The 12455-nt window shown below is 43.9% G+C and overlaps 1 protein-coding gene and 1 long non-coding RNA gene across 2 annotated transcripts; one reads left to right on the top strand and one right to left on the bottom strand.

The window, feature by feature from the left end:
- Positions 1 to 2321: 2321 nt before the first annotated feature.
- Positions 2322 to 10912, bottom strand: POU2AF3 (POU class 2 homeobox associating factor 3). The gene is made up of 5 exons (XM_019653690.1): positions 10618 to 10912; positions 10046 to 10140; positions 5962 to 6016; positions 4333 to 4562; positions 2322 to 2940 (listed from the first exon to the last, which is right to left on the bottom strand). The coding sequence occupies exons 1-5, from the start codon at positions 10649 to 10651 to the stop codon at positions 2566 to 2568; spliced, it is 789 nt and encodes a 262-aa protein (XP_019509235.1). The 5' UTR covers positions 10652 to 10912; the 3' UTR covers positions 2322 to 2565.
- LOC109388718 (uncharacterized) lies at positions 5445 to 8975 on the top strand. Its single transcript, XR_002125252.1, has 3 exons — positions 5445 to 6118; positions 6821 to 7196; positions 7763 to 8975. It is a non-coding gene; the product is annotated as an uncharacterized LOC109388718 (long non-coding RNA).
- Positions 10913 to 12455: the final 1543 nt, after the last annotated feature.

The raw sequence follows: 12455 nt of genomic DNA, 5'->3' as shown, positions 1-12455 counted from the left end.
TCCAAACTTTAGTTTCATCATCAATTAAAATGAGGACAATAGTAGTATGTATTTTGTGTGGGTGGTTGAGCATTAACTGAAATAGGCCCACAGCACCGGCCCATAGAAAGAGCTTAATCCATGTAAGCTATTATTATTGTGCTGCTAGGTCCTACAAGTGAACAATTCAGACCAGACGTTGGATATGTCAGTGTTTTTCAAATGTAGACAGAGGACCATCTATCAGAATCAACTTAGGTACATTTAAAAAAATGTAGATGCTTGGACGCTCCCCTAGACTTACTGACTCATGCTTTTTCATACTGAGGCAGAGGCACCCGTATTTCCTATAGCTCCCGAGGTATATGTTGATGAGAAGCATTCTAGGTTGTCCCAGTGCTGCTGGCAGATATTTTACCTGCTGTTGTAGAAGCCCTGAGCTCTTCTGTATGAGCTGTAGTGATTAAGAGACTGGGTGAGCATCATGCATTCACCTCACTGTGTGCCGGGTGACCTGTTGGTCCAAATTTAAGAAAGATCTTAAAAGACCAATTTGATGTGGCATTAGTATAGCTAACTCCCATCCCTTCATGCATCTTTCCCACACAAGATTTAGGCAAAAACTCAGGGATATGTGAAGTAAGAACAAGAAACAAAGAGGTAAAAATGTTCTCTGTTAGAGCTACAAGATAACTGATTCAGAAAGCAGAAAATACAAGTGGGGAATTAAAAAACAAACAAACAAACGGCATCCAGGAAAGGGATATTTTGGTGTCAATCACTGGACATCTTTGTGTTCTCTGCCTTTTGTCCCTTGGGGTTGGGTGGCAGGTATGCAGGAGCTTTGGTCTGTGTGAACAGGTATTTGTTGACCACAGGCCAGTTTCAATTTAGTTTGAAACTATTAGAAAATTAGAAGTTTTGTTGGCATTTCAGAAAGGCAGTAATTGTTCTGTTTTCCTGGCACATCTATCCCATGAGGCAGGTTGCAACTTGTCCTGTTTGCCCAAGCTTTAGTGGAGTCCCCAAGGAGGGGACAATCAGGCAGTGTCATTCTGAAAGCATATCTGCCTCCTCATAGAAAGAAGTCCACTGAAATGAGAGTTGGTCAGCTTTTTCGCCTTGGTCCCCAAAGTGGGGGTCTCTGAAAGCTCTTATGCTTGGTATCTTTGTATCCTCTGGACAGCCTGGCCCCTCTGGGGAGCTCTGACTAGTTGTGATGAGGACACACCTTTGTGTGTATAAGGAAGTTGGGTTTTAATGGGGGGGGGGTGTGATTCCACGGGTTCTTGAGCAGTCCTTCACAAACAGCAGATCAAACTATTCACCACTAGAGAGTAAGAAGCTCATCTTTGATGTCCTTTAGATCCAAGTTCAGGTGCTTATTGGCTGGGTGACCTTGGGCAGGTGGCTGAACTTGACTCCTCATTTTGCTACCAACGTTATTGTGAAGATTAAATGAAATGATGTGTGAGAAAACCTTTAGATAATTCTGGCACAGAAGGGGCTCAGAAAATAGCAGCTCAGGCCAGTGCCAGTGGTACCAGTATTGCTATCATGTGCTGAACCTTGGGACATGGGACAATGCCTCCCAGACTTCACTGTGGGGATTAAGTCCTGTGCCTTGCTCAGTACCCTCAGCAAACAGGATGTAACAATATGGTCTAGCATTGTAGCTTAAGTAACTCTCTTCACCTTGAAAAGTTGGGCTTGTTCAAATAGATTAATCAGAAGAAGTAAATGCTGAAATTCAGTTGTAAATTACATGGCCAATCCGATAAGTCAATCTGTAAATAGAGTGATGCATATTTAAGGGCCTAAAGCAGAAATTTAGAAATATAAGGTAACAGTGAATTCTGAAACTTTAGGATACATCAACTGCAAGGCAGCCCTCAGGAGAAAGAAGATTAAATATTTGCCCAGAAAGTTTACAAAACAATGCTTTGGAAATAAAAAAGAATTGTAAGATGTACTTTTTGGTCATATTAATATTTCATTGACTAATGTTAGATATGAGAAACTAATGATTCATAAATGTCTTTCTGTGATGTCGCTCCAAGATACACATACATCCTCATTTAAAGGTAAGGCTGACTTGCACTTTTCTGCCATCACAGCTGTGTGTACCCTCCATCCTCATGGGAGCCAAGGTATCTCATCACATTAAAATAATTTTAAATTTACAAATAAGTGAGATTAAACTACTAAAGAGTAGTGATTTCTAGAAGTAATTGATATTATTCAAACTATTTGGAAACTATTATTCAAAAATTTTAAAAATAAGCCAACATTTAATAATACAAAATTATTTATTAGTAAAAAAAAAATTAGAATTTGTGCATTACACAGTAAAGTAAAACAATTGAATGTTCCATACAAAAATTTTAACTGTAAGCATACAAAGTAGGAGTGGCACAATGACTGGGTCTGAGGACTTCACCTTAATGCTTAATTTAACGTCAGAAAATGGAAAACCGTGACATGTAAACTGTGCCTGTGATATTTTGTTAACAGGTTGCCTCTTTTGAATTGTCATCTGGCGTGGTAGAAACATACACGCATGCCATGTTCCACACTAATGAACTTCTATGAACTATAGCAGATGTCACAGTTTGTTTCCCTCATGTAGAAATCACTGGTTGCTGCTGCAGAGGGAGCAAAGTTCACATAGTCTGTGCTGGGATAGGAAAAATACTCGGATGCTCTGATGGTGTCCAAGTGTTCGGCCTCACAGGATGCACAGTAGCAGCCAGAGGTAGTAGCCGAGGAAAAGTAGTCGTACTGGGCGTGAGAGGGCAAGTGAGGGTAGGAGAAGTCTTCTGAGGGATAGCCACAGTTTCTGGTGTCCAGAGGAGGGGGAGAACTGTAATTCTCCGGAGCATATGAAGGTAGCTGAGCCGGCAAGTAACTGTAGTCTAAGGAACCAGAGAGAGTGGAGGAATCTGAAGGCGATCCTGGGGTCTAGAGAAATGAAAACCAAGGAACAAAGAGCGTGATAACTTAGACAGGATTAAAAGAACTGAATAGAGTGGATTTATTAACTCAGAGTTAAGAACATTAGGGGTAAAGAAAAAGAACACAACAAAACACCCAACCCAACCCAAGTCTGCAGAAGTAATTTTATTTTCTGATCACATGCTTTCATGACACCACATTCTATATTTACCTATTTCTTTCCCAACAATAAATTGCCTTGCTTCACTGACTTTCTTTGTTATAACCATACTTTAGAGGATGTTTTGTCCTTAAGCCACTAAATCCCATTGTGCTTCAAGTCACCTGCACATCAAATCCTGCTGTGTGCCACGATATAAGCTGCAGGTGGCACCTTGGATGTTTCTCCACACCTTTGATTGTGGAGAACAGGGTGAACACACTCAGGTAGAACTAGGATCTTCAATGATCCAGTGTTTGGGAGACACCAAGATGCAAAACTACTCTAACAGTCACCAAAGTCTTGTCCTGAGGAGAAAGGTACTTTTTGTTTTCTCTAAAGCAGGTCTAAAATTATTACTGAGAAAGCCTAACTTGGAAGCTGGATGGGAACTGGATTATTGGGGGCCCTGTGTCCATATTCTGTGGAGTTAATTTCCTCTTCCCTTAAAATTAGTCTGAGACTTACACAGACTTTTGACAAAACAAAAGAAAAAAAATAGTTACAATATAAAAACTTATTTTAAGGTTTAAAAAAATGATATGAGTATCTAAAACAAATGGTATCTACAAATACAAACATTACTCCATTTTAAGTAACTCATTTTCAAACATTTGCGGTCCATCAAGAACAGACCATCCAAATTCTTTCAAGTATTAGGGCTTCATTTTTACTGACCATCTCAGACTCAAATGAGTTCTTGTGTCTGAACCAGACCAAAACAACCAGTTAGTAGAGCCAATTCAGTGTCAAAAAACCCCCAAACCAAACCAAACAAACAAAACAAAAAAAAAACCCCAAAACAAACAAACAAAAAAACCCACTTATCAGAATGATAGTTTGGTACCGTGTAGATACAGCCTTAATTCCAATTTCAAGAACCCCCAAATCCAAGGGCCATTGTTTAAATCAGTGATTTCCAATTAGCAGATGTCTTAACTTTACAGTTTAAGAACATTAAATGTATATTGCCAAGAAACCTTTCTACTGCCCCATACCAACTTGGCACAGGACTTGGGAAACGTGTGGCTCTTTCTACCTCCACTGAGTTGTAAATGGTTCTCTGCTTGCTTCCTGGATGATTTCATTGTTGATAGTGTTTGTATGATTTCTCATGAGATGATGCAGACTCTCTTACAAAGCATTATTACCCCATACTAAGCAATAAATAGGTTTTGTTAAGAACAGAGATAAATTACCAGGCTCTGGTTAAAGCAGAGAGGGGTAGTCTGGAAGCTGTCTGGGAAATAGTGTGAAGTACTTTGCGTGGAATTGAGCAAAGGGTCCAGGTGTGTCTCTGTCTGAAGGTAGGAATCCAAGATCTGGTCAAGGCAGCTTGGGTTTTCTTCACAAGAAGCACAACTGGAAAACTCTCGGGGTTGAAAATAATTGGGTGTGGAAGAAATCGACTCAGGCTCAAAATACAGTCCTAGAAGAGAAAGGAAAAGATTTTTTGTTGTTTAAAAATTGCACTTAATGGCTTTAAATGAGTTTCTATTTTATAATCTGAGTATTTACTAGGTCTAAGGGAAAAGGGGACTTAAAAAGTTCTAGAAAGTAAACAGGCAGGCAATTTGGATTTTTTAATTGCCCTTAGCTAATTCAAGTCCAGTGACATGAATCTGGTTAATAATGTGGAAACCAGCTGTGAATGTGGCTAGGGCTAAAAGAAAAGAATAGTAATCCCACCTGTGTCCAACTGTCAGTCAAATAATGGCTCAAGCCTCTACTTTCTTGAACCATAAAAAGCATCCACATCCAGCCCCTATTGGCAGTTTAAGTAAACCTCTCAGAAGTAGCTTACAAAATTGTTTGTGGCTTTTGGAAAACTTCTGATGTCATGAAAAATAATTCTCTTAATTTAGGGTTATTACTTTCTTAAACTTTTCACACTTACTCAGCAACTTAAATTTTGAGGAGTGATATAAATGGCAATGTAAATTATAAAAATAGAAACCAGGAACGTAGAGGACAAATTAGTACTATTTGTTCTAAATTACAAAAAGTAAAAATGCTTTCTTAGTGAACACGTTAACATGATAACGGCATTAAAGTAAATTGTTAAATACCAAACAAGAATAATGCTGAAAATATGATTCCTTTTCCTTTTTAGTATTAATAGGCCCAATTTATGGTTATTATCCTTAAATGCTCAAAGGAGATAAGTTTAGAGTGTCTATCAGAGGGATGACAGAACACTGGATTTTTGGAAGTCTCAAGGTTCCTTTGAGGTTAAGTGAAAGTGGAATATTCAGTGGTGAGCTACCATAAAAGCACGTTTCCTTATATATCACCTCTTTAAACTCTTAGCTCAGTTGAGTGGCATAGGTAGGAGTGTTTATGTAATAGAGTTATTCATATTGGGCTGAGAAAACTTACACTTGTTTGAACTGCTTTCTGGGAAGAGAGAAAAGAAGGGGAGGGAAGCCCCTGTCGGCTAGAAACTGACTGAACAAGAGCAAAGGTATGATTATAGGACCTCTATTCCATCTAATGGTACACTAAAAAAAGATAACAAGTTTCTAAAAACAATTCTGATCTTGGAGTCAAGTTTAGTTACTTGGAGATGAGGAACTGGAATAAATGAGAACAAACTCAGGAAAGATGAGACAGCAGAGAGCAGACAGTTTAGAAAGAAGAAAACATTTTCACTTTGTTTCCTTGCGGGGCTTCCATCAGGAATCACTATGCCTATTTCATCTTCTGATTGGTTGGATTGCAATTAAATGGTGGTGCCTATCTTAAACCCCTGAATCAAGCATTGAAAGACTTTCGAGATGGACTTTTGAAAGAGTTTTTGAGGGAATTGTAATGCTGACTGTACTGACCTGCAGAAGATGCTGTGACTGGATCTGGAAGGTGGATACTGTTCCCTCCGGACAGCTGCCAACGCAAGAATACGACCATAAAACAAAGGGAAATCAAAGATCTGTACAGGGAAAGTTAAGACACTTTGAAGTGAACTATGTTGCCTTCTGCTGTAAGGTAAGCCAGATTCTTTCTTCTAAAAAAAGTTGCTGTCATTAAATACAACCAATGTTATATTTTATTTAGATTTAATTTTTAGGTTTCCTTGGGGATTTCCCCCCCAATATCAGCTTCTCTCACTTCAATTTTAAAAGCTATTGATTTTGAGAAAAATTTAATTTAAATGATTTTTATATTAGAGAAATGTAACAGTTAAAAAAAACCCAGTAAAGAGCCTATTAAACTATTTAATTTAAAATTAATAAGGACTTACATTTATTCAATCTTAACTTCTGTGACCAAGTTAACCATTTTCTTCAAAATTTTCATATATTATCTGGCTGCTTAGCCTTAAGAATTTGTTTTCCCCAAAGGACACAATTCCTAACTTTGTTAATCCTGGATAGATCAAAATATGCAAAATATGTTCTTACTAGGTATGGAATACTAACATAGAAAATATTTACTTAAAGCTGTAGTCATCGAGTTGGAACCTATCTATCATTCTAGTTAATGATCAGGAAATATTTCAACTCTTTGTATGTTTGTTACTAATTTTTATAAAAGTTGCTTTTTTCACTACTATGTTGAAACGCTTGAAGTTTATGAGATTGTTCCTTTTAACTATTTAAAGTAAAGCAGCTTGTATCTTCCAGTTAAACTGAGTTAAATTACTAACGAAGTAATCTAGGATTTTTTCATTATTATCATTTTCTTTAGGTTTCAGGTGATGGCTTTAAAGTTTAAAGGGACCAGCATCACTCTTTGATTCTGTGCTGGGAAGCTGAGCTCAGCACACCTCTCTCTTGGGTAACAGGGTATACTTACTCCCCAACATGGAGCCACTGGGAGATTGCACAGCCACTGCTGAAACAGGAGGTGGTGTTAATTTTGAAAATGATCCATGCTGTAATGTCATGAACCAGGAAGCTGGAATCCTTCACCAGCTCTTCATGCAAATATTTGGCTGCAGCTTGAGCTAAAGGACTTGGAAGGAGTGGGTTTTAAAAACTCTGCTTCATTGAAGAGCTCTCATTAACCCCATTCCTCCCCCGGAATGGTCTGTTTGTCTGCCTCCCCACCTTATCTCCCTCAGGTATGTTTACAATATCCTACTTGATATTATCTTTCTAGTCATGGGTTCACTTTCTACTTTGCTCCAAGAATACAAAGAAAGGCACCTCTCTCTTAGATTTCAAACAGCACAAAAAGCCACAATCTACAATTTAAAAAACACATCAAAGCTGTTAAAAAACTTAATGGCTATAAAAAGGGTAAATTATATCTTTTGATAAGTACTAACTCAAGTTTCCCTTTATCCTAAAGGTAAAAGAATTGTTTGTGTGTGAATGTGTGTGTGTGTGTGTGTGTGTGTGTGTGTGTGTGTGTGTGTGTTGTGTGTGTGTGTGTTTAGGGTTGTTTGCAAATTGGTCTGGCCTGGCCTAAGTTTTTTTTTTTTTTTTTATCAAATTTACAAATCCTACATGCACACATTTCTCCTGGCACTGCATGAGACCCTGATATTTGTCTCCATCTATAACCTCCACTCACCATTGCCTTCTTAAAATTTCGAATTGTGGCTACTACTTTAACTTATAAATGAAGATAAATTTCTTCCTGCTTTGTCTGTTTGATAAAATTAACTGTCTCCTTGGCTTAAAGCTTCTTAGAGGTGTGCTTCAACCATTGAGCAAGTTGGCGATCATCTCTGTTAAACCGGAAGAGTCTACACCAAGAAGCAGGCATACATTATCCCCTGGTGTCTGCCATCCTTGCCTACTGAGCATACCTTCACAACTTTCCTGGAATTCCAGGTCCTTCTGATGGTTCCCAGGAGGGATTTTACATCTGGCTCCTGTAATTAAATCATCTCTCTGCGTTCCTCCTCCTGCCGGTGAGGGCAAGGGTGGATATAATATTCAAGGAAGCAAAGGAGAGAGCAAGCTTTGCTCTGCAAGGCACTGGTTTGGTAGTACTGCTTTATTATATTTCTTGGGGGCGAATTCAGAAAAACTGAGATAAGTCAAATCTCCCTAGGGAACAGATACTGGTCAGATACACAAGTGAAATATTTAACCCTTGCCTTCCTTCCTGCAGCTAGCTATCAGGGGAACAGTGACCAAACCAACCTGTAAGAGGCCAGCAGCAATAAAATCGCCATGCCCAGTGAGACTTCTCCAGCCACAGCTGAAGCAGAATTCTACCATGTACCAAAGCTCCATAATGAAAGATTACATTCTGTTATGAACATCTTGATGATTTTTTTTTCTCCAGAAGCATTTCCCAGTTCCTGGTTTTATTAATTTTATAATTATCTCTGAATTGAAGGGGTTGATGGTTGAGGCTACCAGACTCCTGCTCAGCACAGCTGGATCTGCAGAAAGGTGAATTTAGGGAGCCAATAGGTGGGGAGTTTTTTGTATTAAGAATAAGACCTTGGTTGTACTTTTAACTCTACCGTCAGTAACTGCAAGGCTTTGAACTTCAGCTGTAATAGAGGCATACAGATCCTTGACCTTACTTACCTCCCCTGATTATTATAAGAACTAAATGAAATAATGAATGTGCAAAAATGCTTTAAAAGAACCACTGTAAAATCCTCTACAAGTTGAAGTTTTTTTGTTAGCTGAAATTCTGCATATGGAGGTACTAACTTCTCCAGCAAATGTAAAATTTGTGCTGTTTGTACACTCTTCACAGCAAGCTCACACCTGAACTCTAAACTCTGAGCAAAGGGTGTGGATGAACATTACTGAATAGCTGGCTTTCAAGCTTTGGTTGTAATTTTATTGTAGTTGTTTCTCACAAATAATAATGATAACTAACATTAACTGAGCACTTAATATGTGGAAAGCACTCTTCTAAGTGCTTTATATACAATGACTCATTTAACCCTCACAAAATCTTATCTCCAGTTTAAAGATGAGAAAACTGAGGCAAGAGAGCTAGAGTAACTTGCTCAGAGGATACGCACCACGGAGGTGCTGAGCTCTGAACCCAGTCTACCCTAGAACCTATGATCACCACCCCTACATCATTTGCCTCTTCCCACAAAGGCCCATTTCACGAAGTCGTGCATTGCACACAAGCAGCACCAGGCACAAAACCCTAAGCTGGAGACAGGACCAATGATAACATTGGCAATGTGGGCCCCAGCTGTCAGATTCTACATCCACGCCCAAACCAACCCACAAGCAATTGTATGATCAAGGGTTTTCAGCGATGAATTGCCCTCTCTTGGAGGACAGCCTGACCTAGTTTGTTTGGTTCTGCTGTTACCCTGAGAGCTCTTGGCAGCACTACGCTTTAGAACATATATAAGTGGCAAGGAACCCTTATGACAGCCCAGATCAGTCTCGTGTTAATCTGGGACTATTTAAGGCTTCATTACAGCTTAAGGAGGTGGTTCTATATTCCAAGCGGTCTCCTCTGCAGATATGGCCCCTTTCTGTTAGGAACTTCCAGTAACTGGTGATTTACAGATAAATGACCTCAGAGGCTGGGTTCCAGAAGAATGAGAAAGAAAGGGGAGCTGTTTCACAGAGATTCTGCTTTTGAAGGGCTTCCAAAAATGAAGAGAGTTTCTGGGAGAGATTTTCTTTGCATATGTGAGGGCACATACACTGTCTTCCTAACAGAAGAGCAACCTACTTACCTGCTGGCTGCTCCTCTCCCTGCACAGGACCAACAAGCCCTTCATACTCAACTAGGATCAGTGAGGGATGGGAGCCCCCAAATTCTGAACCCCACAACATGCTGCAGCTGTTCTCTGTGGCTTCCTGTAGTGAACTGGGGTGAAGATGGGCACTGGAGCTATAAGAACACCTGAGGAAGGCCAGGTCTGGGGAAGTGACTGGGGCCCAGGGCAGCCTCTATCCCTTCCCAGATGCAGGGTTGAATGAGGCCAAATAGGAGTGGGGAGTAAGTGAAGGATTTATTGCTTACGGTTCCCCCTGAGGCTGCTTGGTGAGCCCTTCTCTGCTGCAGCAGCTCCTTCACTGTGATCTTCACCCGGACACCTTGATACACCTTTGGTTTTTCTGGGGAAAGGCAACCAAGTCAGTGGTCAAGTGTGAAGTTTGGGTGTCAGGCTGGGGTGTGGGGGTCCTCTTTATAGACCATGGCGTCTAAGGCCAGATTTCTAGGTTTGAAGAACACAGAAAAAAGATGCTAAAAGACAAGTAGGCAAGAAGTTCAAAGTTCTCAAACTTGAAGGGGCTAGGAGAGGCTGGGCAGGTTGCAGCTACTCAGTGGGAATCCGCACGTGGAAATCTGTGGGACCACCCACGCCAGGCTGGGTCCTAAGCCTAGACCAATAGCACACAGGTCTTTCTGCTCAGGAATGTGGAGACCAGTCCAGGGGAGCTCACCACCTTGGCTAACTAAGTTGGGGGTACTTGGGCCCAGCTCGCTGGCCTGGGAGAGGTATTATGGACCTGGAGAGGGGCGGGGGCGGGCGGNGGTGGGCGGGTGGAGGGGGCACTGGAGCAGGGGCATTCTCTGGTCTAGCAGCTGACCTAGCCCACCCAACCGTGATGCTCCCATTCGCATGCAAGCTTGGAGTCCCTTCCTTCTCCACCAGACCAGGTGTGGCTTCTGGGGAGGCTCCGACCTTTACCTGCCCTTGGTCTGGAAGCCAGCCCTGGGGCAAGCTGTGCGGTTGGGCGAGCCTTATGCTTGGGCCGGTGAGGGACCTGCTAGACTGACCCCAGTAAAAGGCCCAGCCCCGGGGATCTCCCTTCTTCTTCCCGTCGATGTTTTTCTTCTGCCTTCCTTCCCTTGCCCCCTTCCTCCGCCTTTCCTGCTCTCCATCTTTTCCTCCTCCCTCCTTAGGCCCCGCTCCGGTTCTCCCCTTCCTCCCGTCTCTCCCCACCCCCTCCCTTTCTGGTGCAGGCATTTCTCAGCGGCGCGCTGAGGCTCCTAATCAGGTCGGTGCTGCGCGAGTTCCGGGAAAGCCGTGTGGGTCTCCCGAGGATCGCGCCCTTGGCTGGGAGGCTGCGCTCCGGAAGGGCCGCCCTCGGGGCCGGCAGGGCCGAGCCGGACAGCTCCGGCTGGCGGGGCAAGCCGAGCGCTCGCCGGAGGGTCGGCGGGGAGGGAGCCTCAGCGTGCCGGGAGCGCGGCAGACGCAGCCCCTTGGGCCCCGCTGAGCCGCAGTGAGTAGGTCGGGCTGTTAGGTCCCGCCGGGCCCCGCCCGGCCGCGGCCGCAGGAGCCCAGTGCGCCTCCGACCCTGACCTCGACCTTAGAGTGAGCGCCCGGAGCAGCGCGCGGGGAGGGGCCGGGCCCCGCGCCTTGGGGCGCCCGCGCGACTAGCCTGTGTGCCTGGCGACAGTGCCAGGCCGCCAGCGCCTCGCCTGGTCACTGCGGAGACCACAGCTGGACAGCAGGGAGCCCCCAGGCCAGTCCCAGGAGCTAGGGGTCTCCCCAGGAAAGGAGGTTGCGCTGCTAGTCGCTCAGACGCAGGGAATCTCGTGCTTAGCCCGCAGGGCCTGGGCGCCGCGCCTTCTCCGCGGTCCGTTCTCTTCCCCACGCTTCCCTCGCCCGGTTCGCGGCTCCGCGGGCTGCGGGCGCGGCTCGGGGGCGTCACGGGGGATCGCCACAGCTTAGCTCTGTGCGCCCCGCGCGCCCTGCTAGCGTCCCGGGCTCACCGTGAGCCTCTAGCTCCCCCCCGCCGCCGCTTCTGGGTGCGCAGAATCTGCGCCGCGAAGTCCTAAGGTCACAACTGTGGCAAAGTGCGAGGGCGGGTGGTGGGCCGGGGTACGGCGGGCGTCCGCAGCGGCCAACTCGGCCACTGGACCTCTGCTCTCGGGACCAGGTGCCGAGTGGGAGCGGCCACAGCGTGGCCCGTGCCCTCTCTCAAGATTCCCGGCACACCCTTGCATGCTCTGACTTTGTGCCTCTCTGTTCTGTGCAGGAAAAGCTGTGGAAATGCACCCAGATCAAAACGCCCCTGGCCCGCGTGACCCTACCCCAGGAGAAGCAGCCGAGTTACCCGACATGGTGGTCAGCAGAAGCTGGGTCCGTGGCTAGAAGCTGCAGCTGCAGGGACTCAGCGCCTAGGAGGGCTCCTGTGCAAGGAGAGAAACAGAGATGCAACATTTTTAAAGTTTCACAAAGCATCCAGCTGCACCCAGGTTCCTGGAGCAGGAGACAAACAGAATTAATGTTTTATACCTTCGGGTATAGGTTTGAGTTTTTTCCCCCTCATGCCAAGTATTTAAAACCTCTAGAAACCCATGATTTGACAATCAATGATTGCGCGGTACTTTCAATTTGAATATTCAAAGGCTTAACAAAATGGACTATCTTCTGCAGAAATCCTGCACACAGGCACCCCACAGAGAGTCCAGAGAAACA

The sequence above is a fragment of the Hipposideros armiger genome, unplaced genomic scaffold, assembly GCF_001890085.2.
Source record: "Hipposideros armiger isolate ML-2016 unplaced genomic scaffold, ASM189008v1 scaffold_204, whole genome shotgun sequence".
NCBI lineage: Eukaryota > Metazoa > Chordata > Mammalia > Chiroptera > Hipposideridae > Hipposideros > Hipposideros armiger.
Note: the sequence above shows the minus strand (reverse complement) of the source record. Positions and strands in the feature narration are given on the sequence as shown.

Excerpts from the sequence above, each read along its gene's own strand:
- POU2AF3 (XM_019653690.1), bottom strand. The coding sequence starts at position 10,651 with ATGCGAATGGGAGCATCACGGTTGGGTGGGCTAG. Across the intron at positions 10,141-10,617 it reads ATCACGGTTGGGTGGGCTAG|AAAAACCAAAGGTGTATCAA; the intron begins GTCAGCTGCTAG and ends GCCTTTCCCCAG. Across the intron at positions 4,563-5,961 it reads AGTCACAGCATCTTCTGCAG|GACTGTATTTTGAGCCTGAG; the intron begins GTCAGTACAGTC and ends TTTCTCTTCTAG.